Genomic DNA, 23,904 nt, shown 5'->3' with positions numbered 1-23,904 from the left:
AGACTTGTGTATGTGTGTGTGTGTGTGTGTGTGTGTGTGTGTACAAATTCCAAAGTGACAAGGGACACAAAATTTAGAGAAATGACCTTCGTCAAAGACATCCAGTCACATCCACCAGGATACAGACATCTTCTGCTCTAATAATATCCTTTAATGGTGGGGATTTCTAGGACCTCAGTGTTTCTCACACACACACACACACACACACACACACACACACACACACACACACACACACACACACACACACACACACACACACACACACACACACACACACACACACTGTAGTCACTGGTTCTAGCTTCCCGAGCTATGAGGCAGTGTGACAGGATCCCGTCAGGACACTGAAGCTGTACTGTATGTAGTGAAGTGGATCATCCTAATATTATATTATATATTTATTTAACAGTTGTAGTGCTGATACTACAGTGTCTATTAACATAGTTATTCTAATCTGTATTTGTATTTGTATCCTGCATCCCTGGAGGTGTGTGAGAATCAGTGTGTGTGTGTGTGTGTGTGTGTGTGTGAGTGAGTGAGAGAGAGAAGGTAAGTGAGTGTGAGATAGACCTTTACTCTCTATGTGCTTCTGTGTGTCTGGGGAGTTACATGTGCCTTAAAAATCAAGTAGAAGTCTTGTTTTACTGTCTGAGTGTGTGTATGTGTGTGTATGTGTGTGTATGTGTGTGAATGTGTGTGAATGTGTGTGAGTGTGTGTGTGTGTATGCGTGTGAGTGTTTGTATAAATGTGCGTGTTAATAAAAGTGTTTGTATACTGAGGGAGGTAGGGAGTGTTTAAATCTGTGGGTGGCTTGGGAGCAGTTGTCACGCTCTCTCTCCTTCCTGTTTCTCCATGATATTGTGTATGTATTGTGTGCATGCTCTCTGTGTGTGTGTGTGTGCTCTGTGTTTGCGCTCTGTGTGTGCTCTGTGTGTGTGAGGGTTGTGTGTGTGCTCTTTGTGTGTGTCTGTGTGTGTGTGTGTGTGTGTGTGTGTGTGTGTGTGTGTGGGGCGGAGGCCTACCCCAGCATCAGTGTATGTTCCTAATACATTACAGCTAGGAAAATAAAAGTAAAAGTCTTTTAATTCTATTAATATTTTTATAACATGTAAAAGTCCATACTGGAAAGTTTACGTATTGATCTGTATAATGAAACAATAATGAATTCTCACTCTCACTCATTTTCTACCGCTTATCCGAACGTCTCGGGTCACGGGGAGCCTGTGCCTATCTCAGGCGTCATCGGGCATCGAGGCAGGATACACCCTGGACGGAGTGCCGACACTACAGAGCTAGAGACAGTGATGCAGCAGAGCTTTAGTCCTTTAGCTAGAGGGAAACACGAGCACGAACTTAAAGCAACAAATCAGACCCAGAATCATTAAACACAACCCAAACATTTGACGTGTTACTGGGTGGAATCTTCTTCACTCCATCTTCATCATCGTCGAGTCATTTTATTTAGCTACGATTTAATTACATGTTAAAAATGAGCGTCTGTTTCATAGACAGTGACGTCACTATCAGACGCCATTCTGATAAACTGTGCATCTATAGTGAAAAGTAAGTATTCACTATACACACACACACACACACACACACACACACACCTCTGAGAGCCTCCGCCTCAGCAGGAGCGTTTGTCCTTCCTGCCTGTCACTGTGCTGATGCGATGGCGTGCCTCGATGGCCGGGGCAGGTCTTTCTGTGGCGAGTCGGGGCAGGGAGGGCAACAGCTGGCGGGAGTTTCCGTGCAACGACGCTGTGCTCCTGCCCACAGTGACGGCATCATGGCTGTGTCCCGCGCTCAGGCTGGGCAGGGAGGATGACGCAGAGCTGCGGGGGATGGAGGAGTTCACCGCTGTCTGTCTGACACCCAGCAGCTGCTCTCTCGCCAGGGACAGGGCGGCCGTCAGCTCGGCTCGCTCCTCACACTCGCGTCTCACCGTCTCCTGCAGCACACAGTTCTACGGAGCAAAGAGCAGGTGGAGGACAAGAAAAGACAGGAGAGACAAGGCTCAGAGACGGAAATGTCCCTTCTGGAAGTCTTCAGTTGACAAAAATGATACGATTTAATGAACATGCAAATGGATGTTGTGCGAATAATCAATTTCCCCACTGAGTCATTTGACTTAAATATTACAAGATTATAATGTTTGAAAAATTGAGATGTTTAAAAACGTAATTAATATTGTTAATATTCCGGTTGGTTGCTAGGTGTCGCTATCGAGTTGCTACACAAACCCAACGTGGTTGTTATTGAATCTCAGATGGTCGCTAGCATGTTAATCTGTTACTCTCATGTTCCAGGGAGTGGATTATGTGTTAGTGGGTGGAGCGATGCAGCTTTACTCGCCTACAGCATATGTGCGTTTCAGCATCATCAAATTATGTAATGGCAGAACCAACAACGTCTTTCCTCTGTGTTCCCCATCACGTATGACAAAAAAACCCAAGGTTGGTGTGTGCGAAGTGGCAACTGTAACTCTGAAAAAGTCAGTGAGTGAGTGAGTGACGTACGCTAAGTACGGTGACCCATACTCAGAATTTGTTCTCTGCATTTAACCCATAGAAAGTGCAAATTTTGTAAATTGTAAATTGTAAATTTGCAAATACATGAAGAACAGAACGTTGAACATATCAGGCAAACGTAATTATGGTTCATAAAGGATTCTGAATGTGTTATAAAATGCTTACAGACAAGTGGTGTATACAATGCATAAAAATGTCTATTAATGTCTTTAAAAATTACATAATAAACTAAAAATAATTCTTGGCTACATCTTTATTGCTCAGAAAATTAGCATAAGAAACAAAATCTTATTGTATTATAGGGTGTGTGTGTGTGTGTGTGTGTGTGAGAGAGAGAGAGATAGAGGGAGAGAGAGAGAGAGAGTGTGTGTGTGTGTGTGTGTGTGTGTGTGTGTGTGTGTGTGTGTGAGAGAGAGTGTGTGTGTAATGGTGGATGGAGCTGGTAAATCAGTGTTAGCGCTCAGTTAGAGAGACCGAGAGCCTGACAGATTTCACTCACACACACACACACACACACACACACACACACACACACACACACACACACACACACACACACACACACACACATACACACACACACATACACACACACACATACACACACAGAGAATGACTGTAGGCGCCTCAGTGATTCTCAGACAGCCTTGCCAGCAGACACATGTGCGTGCCACATTGAATCAGAGGCAAAGCCGTGTGAGAAACAGCACCACCCCATGGCCACAGAAAGGAACTGCAGGACTGAAAAGAAAGTGAAGACTGGGAAATTGCTGTGGAGTAGGAGGAATAAAGACACTTCAGGACATGTTGTTAAAGGACAAGAATCATCTTCAGTGTGGTAACTGAAACCCTGCTTCCTGTCGTTGATTATTATCCTATAACAGCATGACATAGTGTTTCATTAAATACATATGTTTCTGCTTTCACAACGGCTTACACTTCACACACACACACACACACACACACACACACACACACACACACACACACACACACACACACACACACACACACACACACACACACACACACACACACACACACACACTACTGCTGCTGCTGCTGCTAGTAGAGAGATTTTGTGTGTGTGTGTGTGTTTGTGTTGTGTGTGTGTGTGTGTGTGTGGTGTGTTTGTCTTCTAGGGCTTTCCCAGCACCTCTCTGGGTGTTAGGCATCCCATCCAGTATCGCCACTTTCACAGCACTGATAAATATTTCCAGCTGTGTACAATTACTCACACACACACACACACACACACACACACACACACACACACACACACACACACACACACACACACACACACACACACACAGATGTGAGCAGAGGCTCAGGACTAGACCTCTTTCTCATATAAAAGCTGAGATACATTAGAGAGAGAGAGACAGACAGACAGACAGACAGACAGACAGATAGACAGACAGTCAGTCAGACAGACAGACAGATAGACAGACAGTCAGACAGACAGACAGACAGTCAGTCAGACAGACAGACAGACAGACAGATAGACAGACAGTCAGTCAGACAGACAGACAGATAGACAGACAGTCAGACAGACAGACAGACAGATAGACAGACAGTCAGTCAGACAGACAGACAGACAGACAGATAGACAGTCATACACCTCCCAAAACAAACACACACATTTATTTGGTGTATCTTTAAGACATGTAATCCCAGTGAAGTCTATTTTCAGTTACAAGTTGCAACATTATAAAATGTTGGAAAAAGGTCAAGGGGGCAAATACTTATGCACAGCACAGTGATAGGTGTAAAAGGAAAATGTAGTGTAGTGCTGCAGGGCTGAAAATAGTGTGAAAGAGTCTGTCACATAACAGTGTTATGATGGGTCAGGGAAGACGAGAGAGAGTGTGTGTGTGTGTGCGTGTGTGTGTGTGTGTGAGTGTGAGTGTGTGTGTATGTGTGAGTGAGAGAGATGATCGCTATTTATCTCTATTATCTATTATCCCTTTCCGTCAGCTGTGACTGGAATGATTCACACTCACACAGACAAAATCACGGTTGTGTGTCTTGGTGTGTGTATCCTGTACGTACAGTATCTGCCAGAAGTAAGTGCACCCCTCACATTTTTGTAAATATTTTATTATATCTTTTCATGTGACAACACTGAAGGAATGACACTGAGCTACAATGTAAGTAGTGAGTGTACAGTTTGTATAACAGTGTACATTTGCTGTCCTCTCAAAATAACTCGACACACAGCCATTCACCCGTTCACACCTGAGAAACACTAACGAGTCACATGACACGGGGAGAAAATGGTGAATTGGGTCCATTTTCACTTAGGGGTGTACTTACTTTTGTCATCAGCGGTTTAGACATTAATGGCTGTGTGTTTAGTTATTTTGAGAGGACAGCAAACTGGTGTGTGTGTCATTGTGTGTATTGTATATCGGTGTGTGTATCGGCATGTGTATTGTATATCGGTGTGTGTATCAACATGTGTGTGTATTGTATATCGGTGTGTGTATCAACATGTGTGTGTATTGTATATCGGTGTGTGTATCAACATGTGTGTGTATTGTATATTGGTGTGTGTATCGGCGTGTGTGTGTATTGTATATTGGTGTGTGTATCGGCCTGTGTGTGTATTGTATATTGGTGTGTGTATCGGCCTGTGTGTGTATTGTATATTGGTGTGTGTATCGGCGTGTGTGTGTATTGTATATTGGTGTGTGTATCGGCCTGTGTGTATTGTATATTGGTGTGTGTATCAACATGTGTGTGTATTGTATTTTGGTGTGTGTATCGGCGTGTGTGTGTGCATTGTATATTGGTGTGTGTATCGGCGTGTGTGTGTATTGTATATTGGTGTGTGTATCGGCGTGTGTGTGTGTAGTGTATATTGGTGTGTGTATCGGCGTGTGTGTGTATTGTATATTGGTGTGTGTATCGGCGTGTGTGTGTATTGTATATTGGTGTGTGTATCGGCCTGTGTGTGTATTGTATATTGGTGTGTGTATCGGCCTGTGTGTGTATTGTATATTGGTGTGTGTATCGGCGTGTGTGTATTGTATATTGGTGTGTGTATCGGCGTGTGTGTGTATTGTATATTGGTGTGTGTATCGGCGTGTGTGTGTATTGTATATTGGTGTGTGTATCAGCGTGTGTGTGTGTAGTGTATATTGGTGTGTGTATCAGCGTGTGTGTATTATATATCGGTGTGTGTATCAACATGTGTGTATTGTATATTGGTGTGTGTATCGACATGTGTGTATTGTATATTGGTGTGTGTATCGGCGTGTGTGTATTATATATTGGTGTGTGTATCGACATGTGTGTGTATTGTATATTGGTGTGTGTATCGACATGTGTGTATTGTATATTGGTGTGTGTATCAGCGTGTGTGTATTATATATCGGTGTGTGTATCGACATGTGTGTATTGTATATTGGTGTGTGTATCGACATGTGTGTATTGTATATTGGTGTGTGTATCGACATGTGTGTGTATTGTATATTGGTGTGTGTATCGGCCTGTGTGTGTATTGTATATTGGTGTGTGTATCGGCGTGTGTGTATTGTATATTGGTGTGTGTATCGACATGTGTGTGTATTGTATATTGGTGTGTGTATCGGCGTGTGTGTGTATTGTATATTGGTGTGTGTATCGGCGTGTGTGTGTGTATTGTATATTGGTGTGTGTATCGGCATGTGTGTATTGTATATTGGTGTGTGTATCGACATGTGTGTGTATTGTATATTGGTGTGTGTATCGGCGTGTGTGTATTGTATATTGGTGTGTGTATCGGCGTGTGTGTATTGTATATTGGTGTGTGTATCGGCGTGTGTGTGTATTGTATATTGGTGTGTGTATCGGCGTGTGTGTGTGTATTGTATATTGGTGTGTGTATCGGCGTGTGTGTATTGTATATTGGTGTGTGTATCGGCGTGTGTGTATTGTATATTGGTGTGTGTATCGGCGTGTGTGTGTATTGTATATTGGTGTGTGTATCGGCGTGTGTGTATTGTATATTGGTGTGTGTATCGGCGTGTGTGTGTATTGTATATTGGTGTGTGTATCGGCGTGTGTTTTATATATTGGTGTGTGTATCGGCCTGTGTGGGTATTGTATATTGGTGTGTGTATTGGCGTGTGTGTGTATTCTATATTGGTGTGTGTATCGGCGTGTGTGTATTGTATATTGGTGTGTGTATCGGCGTGTGTGTATTGTATATTGGTGTGTGTATCGGCGTGTGTATTGTATATTGGTGTGTGTATCGGCATGTGTGTATTGTATATTGGTGTGTGTATCGACATGTGTGTATTGTATATTGGTGTGTGTATCGACATGTGTGTGTATTGTATATTGGTGTGTGTATCGACGTGTGTGTATTGTATATTGGTGTGTGTATCGGCGTGTGTGTGTGTATTATATATTGGTGTGTGTATCGACACGTGTGTATCTCTGACCTCCTCATGTAGAGTAGAGTTTTCCTCTCTGAGCTGTAGGATGTCTCTGTATGCTTGCTGTATCTCCAGCGCCTCCTGTTGGTGCTCCTGTACTTTGTGCTGGAGATGTTCCAACTCTGTGTGATGTTCTCTCAGGAGTCGCTCCTCTCGCTCTGAGGCCTCCTTTCGCACACACTTCACCTCCTCTTCACGCTTCTGAAGCTGTACCTCCAGTGCTGACAACTCCTCCTTTAGCTCCTGTGTGGCAGACTGCACCAGAGTGGGCAGCTGAGGGGCAACACAGGACGAGAGAGAGCGAGAGAGAGAGAGAGAGAGAGAGAGAGAGAGAGAGAGAGAGAGAGAGACACACACACACAGAGAGAGAGAGAGACAGAGAGAGAGAGAGAGAGAGAGACACAGAGAGAGAGAGAGAGAGAGAGAGAGAGAGAGACAGAGAAAGAGAGAGAGAGAGAAAGAGAGAGAGAGACACACAGAGAGAGAGAGAGAGAGAGAGAGAGAGAGAGAGAGAGAGAGAGAGAGAGAGAGAGAGAGAGAGAGAGAGAGAGAGAGAGAGGCTCATTAGTGAGACTGTGAATGGGGCGGAGACATCCTGGACTGTGCCACGCCTTATTATGTTTATTACTGAATAAGATGATGAGTTTAACAGAGCCAGTAGGTTTTCCTTTAACTTGTCATCTGTCTGTAATCCGATTGCATGTGTGTTGTGTGTGTGTTTGTGTGTGTGTGTTGTGTGTGTGTTTGTGTTTTGTGTGTGTGTATTTGTGTTTTGTGTGTGTTTGGTGTTTGTGTTGTGTGTGTTTGGTGTTTGTGTTGTGTGGTGTGTGTGTGTGTGTGTGTTTGTGTGTTTGTGTTGTGTGTGTGTTGTGTGTGTGTGTTTGTGTTGTGTGTGTGTGTGTTTGTGTTGTGTGTGTGTGTGTTACCTTGTCCTGTAGATGCTGGTATTCAGTCTGGCACTTTTGAATCAGCTGTTCATTTCTCTGTCTCTCAATTTCGAGCTCTCGAGCAGCATCTCTCCTCCACTGAGAACACACACACACACACGAACACACACACACACACACACACACACACACCAGTTATTAGTAATTTGGCCACTTAGGTCTACACTTCCCAAAACACACCATCACGTTCACGCACCCCTAATGACACACACCTGTACTCCGATCACACCCAGGACTACACAAAGGTGACGTAGCGCTCAGTGGGCTGTTACCTGACCTCAGCTTTGTGTTATTGTTTTTTTCTGTTTTTTGTTCTTGTTTTTTTTTTGCTGTGTAATTTTGGTATTGCTCTGGAACTGTTCTGTGGCGATCGCCTGACTTTTGCTGAATTTCCTGTTTACGTCTCCGCCTCGTGTGTTGGGTTTGGTTTTTCTAATTAAGCCTCATGTCACCTACACGCTTATTGTTAAGGGTTATATTTATAAATGTATATACACTTATTACACCCAGTATTACCATTGTGCTTATTTCTAACTGCAAGCATGAAGAGAGCATATCACACACACACTCCAGGGCTGGTGGCACGCAATGTGTCCTTTGTTGCCTAGAACCAAGGCCACCATGTTTTTATCACCAGTCTGCGATTCTGTGTGTGCGTGCGTGCGTGCATGTGCGCGCGCGCGTGTGTGTGTGTGTGTGTGTGTGAGAGGAAGAGAGAGAGTAAGAGAGAGAGAATTATTGTACATTTGTGTAATGGTGGAAAGAGTGTTTAAGTGTGTAAGTGAATGATAATGACAGTATTATTATACACATTCCACTGTGACCACATATGAAGACATATGAACAGATGTCTCTCTCTCTTAATGTCTGTCCTCTTCTGTCTCTTGTCTGCACCCCTCCCTCACTCGCTCTCTCTCTCTCTCTCTCTCTCTCTCAACGTCTGTCCTCTTGTCTGTCCTCTTCTGTCTCTTGTCTGCACCCCTCCCTCGCTCTCTCTCTCGCTCAACGTCTGTCCTCTTGTCTGTCCTCTTCTGTCTCTTGTCTGCACCCCTCGCTCTCTCTCTCTCTCTCAACGTCTGTCCTCTTGTCTGTCCTCTTCTGTCTCTTGTCTGCACCCCTCGCTCTCTCTCTCTCTCTCTCTCTCTCTCTCTCTCTCTCTCAACGTCTGTCCTCTTCTGTCTCTTGTCTGCAGCCCTCCCTCTCTCTCTCTCTCTCTCTCTCTCTCTCAATGTCTGTCCTCTTGTCTGTCCTCTTCTGTCTCTTGTCTGTACCCCTCCCTCTCTCTCTCTCTCTCTCTCTCTCTCTCTCTCTCTCTCTCTCTCTCTCTCTCTCTCTCAATGTCTGTCCTCTTGTCTGTCCTCTTCTGTCTCTTGTCTGCACCCCTCCCTCTCTCTCTCTCTCTCTCTCTCTCTCTCTCTCTCTCTCTCTCTCAACGTCTGTCCTCATGTCTGTCCTCTTCTGTCTCTTGTCTGCACCCCCCCAGCAGATCATGAGTAATGAACATTTGCTGTATTAAAGTAATATTTGATGTCTTTGATGATTGTATAAGAGAATTGTTTACTGCTTTAAACATGTGTGCTTTTATTAAAAGTCTAACATTATTTAAAAGCTGCGACTATGGCACGCCATGTACTGTGTTTCAGCCCACTGAGTTTTCACAGAGTGTGTGTGTGTGTGTGTGTGTGTGTGTGTGTGTGTGTGTGTGTGTGAGCAAGGGAGGGAGAAAGAGAATTATTCTTGATTTGTGTAATAAATCGAAAGAAAGTGTGAAAATAGCTGCATTGATGTGGGTGTGACAGACGGGAAAATGTGTGTGTGAGTATGTGTTAGAAACTGACAGATTGCGAATATTCGTGTGTGTGTGTGCGTGTGTGTGTGTGTGTGTGTGTGTGTGTGCGTGTGTAAGAACATTCATTGTTGTGGAGGAGCTGGATTTTGGGTTGAAATTCAGAACACATTCCTCTTAAAGCAAAAATATAAATGATAAAAATAAAAGCTATAAAATGAAGGTTGAAATGACTGTGTGTGTGTGTGTGTGTGTGTGTGTGTGTGTATGCGTGTGTATGCGTGTGTGTGCGTGTGTGTGTGTGTGAGCTTGTGTGTGTATAAAACAGCAGCTCTGACAACAGTGCAGCTGCATATCATAGACTGGAAACTCCATGTAAACAGATACAGATCTTTTTTTTAGCATTTATGGAAGGAGTCTTCAGTGTGAGAAGTTTGTGTCTGAGATCAGTGAAGTGGAAAATTGTGTGTGTGTGTGTGTGTGTGTGTGTGTGTGTGTGTGTGTGTGTGTGTTTGGGGTGAGTTATCTCAGTAATCATTACCTGAGAAGATTCTGACAGAAGTCAATACTTTACTGAAAAGGTAAACATGACTGGAACACACATTGAGGTGTGTTGGGCTTTAGGGTGTGTGTTTATTTCTTTACTGACACTAATGAGATATATTTATATCCCTAGACAAATAATCAGAGCTATCAGAGAAATAAGTCATTTTGCTTTGATGTTTGTGACGTAAAACATCTTCAGTAAATACTACAATTATATCATCAGCTTGTTTTAGGAATTATTTCCCATTTGTTACATTCCAGAATGAACAAAAAGACCAGGACCCGCCTCCAGGACACACCCCTCTTAGCATACAGAGTCTGACATGCCCAGGACACACCCCTCTAAGCAGACAGAATCTGACACGTCCCAGGACACGCCCTCTCTGCACAAAGGGAATCTGACACACACCCAAGGACACACCCTCTCTGCACAAAGGGAATCTGACACACCCCCAAGGACACGCCCTCTCTGCACAAAGGGAATCTGACACACACCCCAAGGACACGCCCTCTCTGCACAAAGGGAATGTGACACACACCCAAGGACACACCCTCTCTGCACAAAGGGAATCTGACACACACCCCAAGGACACGCCCTCTCTGCACAAAGGGAATCTGACACACCCCCAAGGACACGCCCTCTCTGCACAAAGGGAATCTGACACACACCCCAAGGACACGCCCTCTCTGCACAAAGGGAATCTGACACACACCCCAAGGACACGCCCTCTCTGCACAAAGGGAATGTGACACACACCCCAAGGACACACCCTCTCTGCACAAAGGGAATCTGACACACCCCCAAGGACACGCCCTCTCTGCACAAAGGGAATCTGACACACACCCCAAGGACACACCCTCTCTGCACAAAGGGAATCTGACACACACCCCAAGGACACGCCCTCTCTGCACAAAGGGACTCTGACACACACCCCAAGGACACGCCCTCTCTGCACAAAGGGAATCTGACACACACCCCAAGGACACGCCCTCTCTGCACAAAGGGAATCTGACACACACCCCCAAGGACACGCCCTCATAGACAAATCCATGACACGCCTCCAGGACACGGCCCTGTCTTCGTGCTGTAATAAAACCTCCTCGTTGTGTTCTGAAGGTTCCATTAGAACTTTAGATCATCCCGGAGATTTTTATTTCATTCTCCGAAAGAGATGGAGTGAGTGATCTGAAGTGTTTATATATTTATATTATATATTTATATATTTATATCTCTAATATACATCTAAATCCTACATTAGTAATGATTTATCTTCCTGACACAGTGACATGTGTACAGTGAACGTCACGGCCTCACCTTTGACCCCTGTTCCTCAGAGATCTGCAGGCTTTTCCTGTACGTTTCCTCCATCTTCCGCAGCTCTTCTGTCTGAGCTTGTATCAGCGCCTCCCTGAGGACACAGAGAGCATCACGGCACATGAGCAGCCGGCGCTCGGGGTACATTTTCGCACGTGTGGGATCGATTTCGGTCTAAAACAATTATCGCAAAGGAACGACTTTAAAAATGGATGAAATGTCTCCAGTGTGTGTTTGAATCGGTGCTTTAAAAGGCACGAGCGTGTTACGGCACCGGCGAACCCTGATTAATAATGCAGGGCAGAGAGCGAAGTTTTAATATCGCTGGATCCAAAAAGTAAAAAGAGACACACACACACGCACGCACACACACACGCACAGAAGTACAAAGACTTCAAAGAGCTCTCTGAACAGCTGCACAGATACGACACATTTGCATACGTAAGCACTTTGATGCTACGGACCATAAAGAAAGAGGCGCCATTATTTGTTTTCATATCCAAAGCTAACGTTAGCGCTGGCTTGAATATGTGAGCTAATCCCTTAAAATTGTCTGACAAGAGCATATGTGTGTGTGTGTGTGTGTGTGTGTGTGTGTGTGTGACTTTCAGCTACATTATATGCATTCAAAATCAATAAAAAGCCACACAATAAAGCCATGTAGTGTTTAATGTAATGTAGAGAATGGCCTGGTGTGTGTGTGTGTGTGTGTGTGTGTGTGTTGTGCAGAAAAACAGCCATGCTAAAGCACGTGGCATGCAAATAACTCCTGCTCCTCCTGCTCTCCTAATCCGCACCATTCCCCGGGGTTTCCCCCGTACCCACAATGCCGTGCGCCTTTGTTTCCGGCTGTCAACTCCCGGCTTAGGAAGCGCTCGCACACAGGACGGGCGTGGCAAACAGTGCTTCCAGATGTTTCTATCACTTGTTCTCGCTCCAGTCTTTACAGAAAGCAGTTCCTTCGCATGGTGAAGATTCCTTCATATATATGTCTGAACGCAGCCTGGCTCTCTGTCGGCTCTGCGTACCTGTAACACCGTCGCCTCGAGTCGTCTCACCTTCATTAAAGGAAACCTTCGTGATATTCACGCCCTGAATGTTGCTCCAGATCAAAGTGAGGAGTCCCGGACGTGTCACGGCCTGAATGACAGAGATGACGGTTAAAGTGACGGAATAAATCTCTCAGTGTCGTGCTGTTTAAGGAAAACAATCAGCAGTGAGGAGGCGGAGTGAGGAAGAGGAGAAACAGCTCAAGCCGTGGACTTAATCGCTTCCTTATTCCTTAGAACACTGTGATGTTACAGGAAAGAGATTTGATCCACTAACACCGCAGCAATTTACCACCATACACCTGATTGAAGAATGCTATTTATCTGTTTATCGCTACATCTGATGCGGTGCGAAGGAGTTCCTGTTGCCATGGCGTCAACACTTGTTTCTCTCCTAAAGATAAGTGTAAAAATATCTCAGCTCACTGAAGTTCCTGGAATGACGCGCTTATCCGTCTCCAGTGCTGGTATATGACGTGCACATTCCAAATTTTTATTTAACCCCCTCCCCCCACCCTCTATATTTACCCCAACACCCCCCCCCCCCCACCTCTGCGGAACAACACGCCTAATGATATTTCTGTCAGTTAAATCATCCCGCCGTCTCTCTGTGATGACGTTAATCTGTGACTCGTTGCTAATTAGTTACAGCAGAAGCCTGAGGCACGGAGAACATTCCTGTTTAACAAGGCTTTTTTGAAGGCCGTATTGGGAACGTCTTTTCTTTCTTTCCTTTTTTTTTTTTTTTGGTCTCTGCTTGCTGTACAGAACTCACGGGGAGGTTTTCGTTACGTCCCTTACACCAGTGTGGCTGTTTGCATGCGTGCTTTCATTTTTCTGAACGCTTTTGTAACCTCGATCTGTCTGGGTGTCAGGTTTAATCCCTCTCTCTCTCTCTCTCTCTCTCTCACACACACACAAATCACAGAACTAATCTGACTTCCTGTAATCTTCCAAAACCAGTCCGTAATCTAAGTAAGCATTAATCCAACAGTCAGAGGCTTCATTCTATTTATAGTTTCTCACTTAAGAACACAAAGTTCTCCTCTCAGTTCTGAAAAAACAAGGAATCACCCTGTAATAATTGCTCTTTCTGTTACTGAGCATGGATCTCTCTCTCTCTCTCTCTCTCTCTCTCTCTCTCTCTCTCTCTATTTCAGGAACATCAACAGCCCCATTGTGAAGCTCTCGAGCACATGAAAGAAGCCGTTTGTTCGCGGCATCCTCCAGTCGCACGCGGCCGATAACAGCCGTGGATCGGAAGGATCGTGCCTGCGTGTCAGAAAAGCCACAAAGCATCCACGGCAGGGTCACATGGAGTCGAACCACAACGGGTCATGATCCTGCGAGCGGATACACGCCAACGTTCATGCCACACCGAGGCTATTAGTATTAGCGTGGCGATTGGTGTTAAAATAAACTCGTTTCTTTCAGATCCTGTCAGTGTTTTATAGTCGCATCCCACCCACAACAGCAGTGAGGGTGAAGCCTAGCACACTATATATATTCACCTTTACATTACGCTCACATTAACATTTATCTCCTTTATACTGTGTGTTAAACTGAGGGGTTGAGGGTTAAGGGTTCAGCTCAAAAACCCAGCAGTGAGAGTTTCTTTAGCTCTGAGACACTATGTCATGGTCATTTTAAGAGCGTCTTACGCTCCTAGATTCATTCATTCATTCATTCATTTTCTACCGCATATCCGAACTACTCGGGTCAGGTATCATCAGGCATCGAGGCAGGATACACCCTGGACGGAGTGCCAACCCATCACAGGGCACACACACACTCTCATTCACTCACGCACTCACACACTACGGACAATTTTCCAGAGATGCCAATCAACCTACCATGCATGTCTTTGGACCGGGGGAGGAAACCGGAGTACCCGGAGGAAACCCCCGAGGCACGGGGAGAACATGCAAACTCCACACACACAAGGCGGAGGCGGGAATCGAACCCCTAGATGCACGTGATTATCCTGTGCTGCTCTGACTGACAGCTAGACATGGTTGGTTGTGTCATTGTCAGGGTACGAGCTCAACCTCCCTGCAACTTTTTCCACAAACAAGAGCGGTGTGTGTGCAATACGAAGCAAGCTAGCACTGTAGGTGTTGGTTCCTCACTATATGCTGTACCGTTTCTCATGGTTCTGTGTTCTTCCAGAAAGAGATGGTACACGGTGTTACGCCCAGATGTCCGTGTAGAGCGATGAGATGGACATTTCAAACTATCGGCCCTAGATGACCTCTTTCATTTGCACAGATATGCGTGCGTGTGTGTGTGTGTGTGTGTGTGTGTGTGTGTGTGTGTGTTTACAGTGAAGCCTTCCACATGACCACAGCTCCAAATCAGCTGCTCCACAAAGCCACACAATAAACCGCTGACCTTCTGAGCAAACAAAGCTCAGTTATGTGGATTAACCTCATTTCCACCTCGGCACCGCCATGATCAGGTCCATCTACAGCCTGAAAGCCATTAGTTTTTCTTGTGCACTCTCCTCTTCTCTTCTCTCCTCTTCTCTTCTCTTCTCTTCTCTTCTCTCCTCTTCTCATTCTACAAGAGCATCAGTGAGATCAGATTCTGATGTTCAGGATGTTGTGGAGACTCCAGTTGAGTCAGAGCTCACGGCTCAGTGCAGGACACTTCGGTTCTTCCGCTCCAACCTTCACCACCACATCATGGAGATCTTCATGGAGCTGCTTTGTGCACTTTGTGTCAGACTGGAACAGGGTTGAGTCTCTTCGTTCCGCTGAAGGGAAATTGTAATCGTCACGCTACAGCACACGGAGACTTTCTAGAGAATCGCGTGCTTCTGACTTTGTGGAGCAGTTTGAGGAAGTGGCTGTGGTGGCCAGGGGTGCACAAACTTTTAGCCATATAGGGTTTGTTGTTTTTAAGACAACAAACATTTAGTGAAACCTTGATAGCTGCTCTCTACTGTCAATCGCGAGTCAGTGAACAGTCTCGTGACATCAAACTGTCCTCAGGATCCGTGACTCATGTCTGTGGTAAAGCCCTCACTTTACTGGTGGTGTTGTTATTTTTAAACAACAACGACAACAACAACAACAACAATAACAAACTGAGGGCTTTACCACAGAAGTGAGTCACCGATCCTGGTGTCGGCTCATCCGGGGGGGCGGAGCCTAACCTGTTCATTCAGACTGTGTTGAAAGCAGATGTGTGTGTTGTGTGAGCTACCTGACACAAGGGAAACACACTGTGGATGTATAGCTGTAGAGGTCAGGTCATGGTGTGTGGTTTACCGCTGGGCTATAAATGAGAAACCAGCAGGGGGTTTTATATCCTGTTTAAATGCAGTAAACATAAATATATAAATACAAAGACAAGTGATGTCTGATGCTGCGGAGTGAAGAAATGAGCTACAGCAAAACTACAGCAGATACCCCATATACCTCAGTATAAACTACAGCAGACACCCCATATACCTCAGTATAAACTACAGCAGATACCCCATATACCCCAGTATAAACTACAGCAGATACCCCATATACCCCAGTATAAACTACAGCAGATACCCCATATACCCCAGTATAAACTACAGCAGATACCCCATATACCCCAGTATAAACTACAGCAGATACCCCATATACCCCAGTATAAACTACAGCAGATACCCCATATACCCCAGTATAAACTACAGCAGATACCCCATATACCCCAGTATAAACTACAGCAGAGAAGAGAAAATAAATGGAGGAATAACTGAATAGTTGAAGTTGAACAGTTGAACCCCAAAACTGCAAGGAAATCAACTGGGATACAACAAAAGCACACAGCACCCTTACACACACACACACACACACACACACACACACACACACACACACACACACACACACACACACACACAGACACACACACACACACACACACACACACACAGACACACACACACACACAGACACACACACACAGAGACACACACACACAGCACCCATACACACACACAGCACCCATACACACACACAGCACCCATACACACACACACACACACACACACACAGACAGACACACACACACACAGACAGACACACACACACACACACACACACAGACACACACACACTCAGACAGACACACACACACACACACACACACACACACACACACACACACACACACACACACACACACACACACACACACACACACACACACAATGGAGACAGAACAGTGTCAAATAAGATCACTTTGCCCCTGCAGTCTATTCAGTGATGCATAAAGAAACGGCTGCAAGGGTGACGATACAAGAGAGACCAGACTGACAACAAACAACAGCTGGGAAACAACTGAAACACACACACACACACACACACACACACACACACACACACACACACACACACACACACACACAGGTGGGTATTGTTGCAATCAGAGACCAATAAAGGACAGAAATTGTGGTGCTGCTAAGCAGGAAAACAGGTGGAGTCAGAGAACAGAAGAAGAAACTGAAAGCACTGGGGAACACACACACGCACACACACACACACACGCACACACACACACACACACACACACACACACACACACACACACAACAAGCGCTGACCTGACCAGACAAAAGCCTTGTTTGGATGGGATTAGATCAGGACCTGGATGTATTCCATCAGTTCCAGGTGCTGCTGTGTGATTAATTTCCATCCATCTGTCTGTTATTCCATAATGAACTGAATCTCCTGACCCACACTGAACGGGTCGCTCTAATCTCACCCGGATCCACACCTCGGACAGCAGGACAATCATCTTCCTGAATCGCTAAATGAATGAGAAATGCTTTTGGACTTCCTTCTTGGAAACCTTGAGCCTTCTTGCACTTTACAGCCTTCCAAAACTCTGACCCTTTTTCTTTCCCACAAACTGATTCACCTGTAGACATCATTCACATACATTATATACAAGCATTATATATATTTGTCTCCGTACTGGGAGCAAATCAGGAGGCGAAAGGACATGAAAATCGATTCGAAGTCTGAGTTAAAATCGGTTAAAATTAGATTCTTCCATTTCCTGCCCACCTCCGGCGTCCATGTTTGTTCCGACATCTCCACAGTAGTCCCTAAGTTTATGGTGAGAGCTCCAGGTATGAAGCTCCCTTACCTCTAATTCTTTCGAGTACTAAACGGATGAAAAAACTGGTTCGATTCATGAAGCGTTTAACGCTAGATTTCTGCCAGATGAATTTTCATCATGTTAAAATATGGGATGTAATCGCGGGTTCGTAGATAAAAACCTCCCACAGGAACTCACTCCTCCTGTGTTAATTTAATGGCTGTGTGGTGGAGGAGGTGAGAGCTTTAAAAAAAAACATAGGTGCACCGAACTAATCCTGTTCAGGTGGAGGAAAAGTGTGTGTGAGTGAGAGAGAGAGAGAGAGAGACAAAGAGCAGATGGAGTGAATGAGAGAGCCAGGGATTTCTAAAATGACTCTTTTTTCTCTCTCTCTATCCTCTCATCTCTACCTCTCTCTCTCATCATTTATTTTTTATTTATATCCCTTCTCATTATGTTTGTTTGAGTCCCATACTCTCTCACTTGCGTACCTCGGATTAGCTGCTAGCTCTCATCGCGAACTCTCTCTCTCTCTCGTAGTCTACTCTCTTCTCCCTCTCTCTCCCTCTCCTATCATCTTTCTCCTCTCTTCACTCCTCCTCGTTTCTCACTCTCTCCTCTCTCTCTCTCTCTTCTCTCTCTCTCCCTCTCTCGCTCCTCTCTCTGCTCGCCTCTCTCTCTCTCTCTACTCTTTCTCTCTCTCCTCTCTCTCCTCTCCCCTCTCTCTCGCTCATCAACCGCGAAAACACAGCGATCACTTGCTCAACGAGAGACGCGAGACAGAGCAAGTCAAACGCATAGAGAGAGAGAGAGAGTTTTTATGCATTTTGCTTGCTTCAGTGGCTGTGCTGCTCTGGGGCTCACCTTTATGGGCCTAGAGGACGGGTGTGTCAGTGTAAAGACACAGCAGACAGGTTGGGACAAGCCCCGACACACACACACACACACACACACACACACACACACACACACACACACACACACACACACACACACACACACACAGGAAGTAAGACAGGTTGAGAAAATGAAAGTTTCGTCTGCTGCACTGATGTGTGTTGACGTGTTTGTGCGTGTGGTGTGGTGTGGTGTGTGTGCACCTCTCGTCTCTTATCTTCTGACCCTCCCACTTCGCTCCTTTCAGTTCCTGCCTCGTCTCCGCCTCCTTCCGTTTCCACGTCAACAGCTGCTGCTGCAGGGACTCACATCTGTGTTGGCATGACAACCAGCTCGCCTCCTTTTCCCTCAGGTCTTGAGACAGACTGGGGGGGTGGGGTGGGGGGTGGGGGGGAGACACGTTGACTCGACGAGGAGAATCACGAGAAACGCCTACATACACTCGTCCACCTACTCACACACTTTATACACCCACATGCTCACGTGCGCACACACACACACACACACACACACACACACACACAGGTAGGCCTTTGGTGTATAAGGCTACTTTTTTTATAACTCCTTATGTTAAAAGACATATGTCATACAGCAGCACAGATGAATTTGTTAATGAATTATAATTTTTTTTTTTTTTTGCGTATCCTTCGTTTCCAAAAGAAGCGTTTATTTCACGTGTACGGAAGAGAGAGCGATAGCGTGTTTTGTGGACGTTCCACACCGTTAAAGGCGGCGGAAACAAAAATGACAGCGTTTTAATCGATAAAGTACGTAACCTTTGACAAAATGCTCTGGAAGAACAGGAACAAGAGACGTTTCCTATAACGGCACGGCACGGGGCGAGACCACGAGCCTTCCGTGTAGTTCGATCTGTTCTGTATATCGTGTTCCACGTCAGATGTAAATAGTTTGGGGGGAAACGTACATATATGGACGTGTAGAAGTAAATATATTACGTAGTATTTTCCATAATATCAGAGAGTACAGCGAGCGGCTGTTAGTCATTAGAGTTCCTCCGTACTGTTACGTTACAGCTCCTGTTACTTTACATCAGACCTTCTGTTTATCCTCGGCAGGAAATGGAAATGTGCGCCGACACAAACTGATCATCGTTGTGTATTGTTTTTAAACCGAAAAGCCGTCACTATCTGACTGTGTGTGTGTGTGTGTGTGTGTGTGTGTGTGTGTGTGTGTGTCTTCTCAGGAAAATGACCTGTGACACATATGGTACAGTAATGTATACCGCTGGCGTGTTGTGTATCACTGGGTCACTGCTGGGTTTGATTCGGGCTCATGGCGGCACTAATGAGATCGTATAAACGTCACTGGCAAACGATTTGGCGAAGGCAGCGGAGTCGGCGTCTGGAATTCGCGCACATGAAAACACGCACGGTAAAGCTTCACACATGTTCGATATAAAGCGCTGGAATGAAGACAAGCTGTGGAACTCGCTCACACACACACACACACACACGCACACACACGCACTCACACACACTCACACACACACACTCACACACGCATATAGATATGTGAGGCGCATTCTGGGGGTTAAGGCCAAAGATCTTGATTCAAAGTCCATCACACGTTCTTTTGTGTCCTCGAAAGAAATCATTTGATGAGTCGATGAAAGAACTCTGAAAGAGCTTCTGAAAGTGGAGGTCATTTTGTGTGTGTGTGTGTGTGTGTGTGTGTGTGTGTGTGTGTGTGTGTGTGTGTGTGTGTGCTGATTGTGAAGCTCTTCCATCTGCTGTTGCTTTGACTCCCACACAGCTGGAGCTCTTCACCACACCACACACACCTTTAATCTACCTATTATTAGTCTTAGATGATACAGAGCGTCTACGGTACACGTCCCTGCGGACGAGCTGTTGCTATAGAAACAATAACACGTTTATATAAACATATTGTTCACGCTGTGACAGGTGAAAAAAAAAAAAAAAGAGCCCAATTCCTGACCAGTGAGATTTGAGCGCTCGATACATTGTGGTGTAATCAGCACCGATGGACTGTGTTATCGGTGCAGAAAGAGAGCCGAGAGATGAGACGAGACTGACGTGAGATGGCGAAGGTAAAAGAAGTCGAAGGTTCCCGGTTCAAAACAACTGTCAATCACTCGGGATTCACATGTTGATTGGTTCTGTTTTACTCAGAAGACTGCTGATAGGCTGCTGAAGAATCTCAGGCGTCATCGGGCATGGAGGCAGGATACACCCTGGACGGAGTGCCAACCCATCACAGGGCACACACACTATCATTCACTCACACACACTCACACTACGGACAATTTTCCAGAGATGCCAATCAACCTACCATGCATGTCTTTGGACCTGGGGAGGAAACCCGAGTACCCGGAGGAAACCCCCGAGGCACGGGGAGAACATGCAAACTCTACACACACACACAAAGCAGAGGCGGGAATCGAACCCCAACCCTGGAGGTGTGAGGCGAACGTGCTAAGCACTAAGCCACCATGACCCCCCCCGTACAGAGATAACTTGTTTCATGAAATGTTCCAGAACTATAACTAATCAGTGGCCAGATGACTACGAAACACACACAAGAGGGAATCCTGCTGGTTCAGATTCTGTTTTATTTCCTCTCTGTATTTTTTTGGACCTTCGTTTCATGGATCTGTTCTTTTTTCCATGTCAACTTCATGTACAAAATCTGACATGGAAAATTCAATCTGTTTAAATTTCATTTACATAAAGAGATGAAAAAAAAAAGAAAAGAAAAGCAGGAGCAGCCTGGTGAACTCACACGGAAACCAGAACAAAACGACACGCAAACAAACAGACGAGTCGACTTTTGGTTCTTATTTTATTTGTTTGTTTTTATCTGTTGTAGGTTTTTTCTTTAGTCTGAGAGCAGCAGCGAGTTTGTTGGTGTAAGAGGTGTAAAGTTTTAGTTACGATCAAATGGTGCTGGAATAACTCGTGTTTAGTATGGAAAGGAATTCAAAAGAACTCTGTGTGTGTGTGTGTGTGTGTGTGTGTGTGTGTGTGTGTGTGTGTGTGTGTGTGGTGCCCTGTCATTGTTAAGTTTCTCAACCTCTCATCTCCGGTTTCTATTTTACTCATTCCCTTTCATCTGTCCTTTTCTGTCATCCCTAGCTTTTTGTGCTCTCTGTGCACATTGTGTGTGTGTGTGTGTGTGTGTGTGTGTGTGTGTGTGTGTGTGTGTGTGTGTGTGTGCCTGACACCTCTTTGGCCTCTGTATAAAGATCACAGCCTGCATCTTTAATCAGTCTTTCCTTCACACTGTGTGCATCGCTGCCATTTCTCTGCTTCCAGACACTTGTGTAACCTGCTGTGACATGTTCAAGTGACTGACACACACACACACACACACACACACACACACACACACACACACGCCACATAAGAATGTTACCTCAGTAAGGTGGCACTCTGCTCGTCACACTGCTGCTGCAACTGTAAGCATCTTCTCTCTTCCTCTTTTCTTTTGCTTCTGAAAGACAAAAGCACAGAACTTCATTTAAACCAGACTGGGATCCTCTGTAAGGCTTTTATATCACACACACACACACACACACACTCACACACACTCACACTCACTCACACACACTCACTCACACACACTCACTCACACATACTCACTCACACACACTCACACACACTCACACACACACTCACTCACACACACACTCACACACACACACTCACACACACACTCACACGCACTCCACACACACTCACATCACAACACACTACTCTCACATCACAGCTCTCATCCACACACACTCACTCACACACACACACACTCACACACACACACTCACACACACTCACTCACACACACACACACAATCACACTCACTCACACTCTCACTCACTCACACACTCACACTCACTCACTCACTCACACACACACACACACACACACACTCTCACTCACTCACTCACACACACACACACACTCTCACACACACACACACAAATTAAATCAAAGAGGCGTGGCTTTTATGTTTGTCACTCAGAGTGAAGGAGGCGTGGCTTTTATGTTTGTCACTCAGAGTGAAGGAGGCGTGGCTTTTATGTTTGTCACTCAGAGTGAAGGAGGCGTGGCTTTTATGTTTGTCACTCAGAGTGAAGGAGGCGTGGCCTTTGTGTGTGTCACTCAGAGTGAAGGAGGCGTGGCTTTTATGTTTGTCACTCAGAGTGAAGGAGGCGTGGCTTTTATGTTTGTCACTCAGAGTGAAGGAGGCGTGGCCTTTGTGTGTGTCACTCAGAGTGAAGGAGGCGTGGCCTTTGTGTGTGTCACTCAGCGTGAAGGAGGCGTGGCCTTTGTGTCAGTCACTCAGCGTGAAGGAGGCGTGGCCTTTGTGTCTGTCAGTTATGGCTGTGTAACCGTGTATCAGACTGGAGAGATGAGCAGGGAAGATCTGCAATTGTGCATGTGTGTGTGTGCAGATGATGGAGGGCTAGACTGTGCCGTGTGTGTGTGTGTGTGTGTGTGTGTATGTATGAGCTGAGTACTACACTTGCGTGCAAGTCTGTATTTACATTTGTGACAGTCTGTATTTATTTATGTATATTGTGTGTGTGTGTGTGTATGTGTGTGTGTGTGTGTGTGAGAGAGTGTGTGCGTGCGTGCGTGCTCTTTACTGCACTCCAACGTTTGCTTTGATTCAATAATTTTCCACAACATGCAGACAAGCATTTGTGTCATGCAAATCATAACTTTGGCCATGCACGCACGCACATGCACACACACACACACGCACGCACGCACACACACACACACGCACACACATGCACGCACGCACACATACTGTACACACACATGCACACACACACGCGCGCGCACACACACACGCTCACATAACTTCCTGCTTTTCGAGATAGACTGAATCATCATGTGACCTTCCAGCCAGATGTGTTCAGGATTTTCAGCCAGGACTCTCAGCTCTTTCTGAACATTCAGGAGAGGTTCCTCTCTTTATTCCTCCCATCCTTCTCCTCCATCCTTCTCTCATAATTTCTCTCAATCCCTTATCTTCTGATTCTGACTCGTTATTTAACATGTTAAACACACCGCTTTATCTCCAACACTAAAGTAGAGGTGTCTGTGGTCTAGAAGCTGCCACAGCACCATAAACCCTGCTGTTGCTTCTGAGATACTTCAGATCATCTGTGAAGGCCAATTATTTAATTATTTAATGTTTAGTATGTGTTGAGATGTTTATGTAAAAACCGCACTGACATACTGTACAACGCGTTGGTCCGAGGGGCCCGAGCTGCTGACTGTCTCTGTGACCTCTCTGATATGAAACATCTCCAATGTTGTGATCATT

At 45.4% G+C, this 23,904-nt stretch overlaps 1 protein-coding gene across 6 annotated transcripts in view; it reads right to left on the bottom strand.

Annotated features, from left to right (window-relative positions):
* LOC113652674 (trichohyalin-like) overlaps nt 1-23,898 on the bottom strand; it is a 30,160-nt gene extending 6,262 nt beyond the window's left edge. For 2 of the 6 annotated variants that reach the window (XM_047822763.1, XM_047822762.1), the window contains exons 1-7: nt 23,818-23,898; nt 21,981-22,058; nt 18,788-18,949; nt 11,557-11,650; nt 7,889-7,987; nt 6,969-7,235; nt 1,615-1,970 (exon numbers count right to left, since the gene is read on the bottom strand). In XM_047822763.1, coding sequence (XP_047678719.1) covers nt 1,632-1,970; nt 6,969-7,235; nt 7,889-7,987; nt 11,557-11,650; nt 18,788-18,949; nt 21,981-22,058; nt 23,818-23,885 — 1,107 coding nt within the window. In that variant the 5' untranslated portion in view covers nt 23,886-23,898 and the 3' untranslated portion in view covers nt 1,615-1,631. Of the gene's footprint in view, nt 1-1,069; nt 1,971-6,968; nt 7,236-7,888; nt 7,988-11,556; nt 11,651-17,187; nt 17,596-18,787; nt 18,950-21,980; nt 22,059-23,817 lie in introns of those variants that run through there. The other 4 variants (XM_047822761.1, XM_047822760.1, XM_047822766.1 and 1 more) reach the window with 4 other exon arrangements.
* Nucleotides 23,899-23,904: the final 6 nt, after the last annotated feature.

This window comes from Tachysurus fulvidraco, chromosome 13 (genome assembly GCF_022655615.1).
Source record: "Tachysurus fulvidraco isolate hzauxx_2018 chromosome 13, HZAU_PFXX_2.0, whole genome shotgun sequence".
NCBI classification, from domain to species: Eukaryota; Metazoa; Chordata; class Actinopteri; order Siluriformes; family Bagridae; genus Tachysurus; species Tachysurus fulvidraco.
This window is presented reverse-complemented; position numbering and strand designations above follow the sequence as displayed.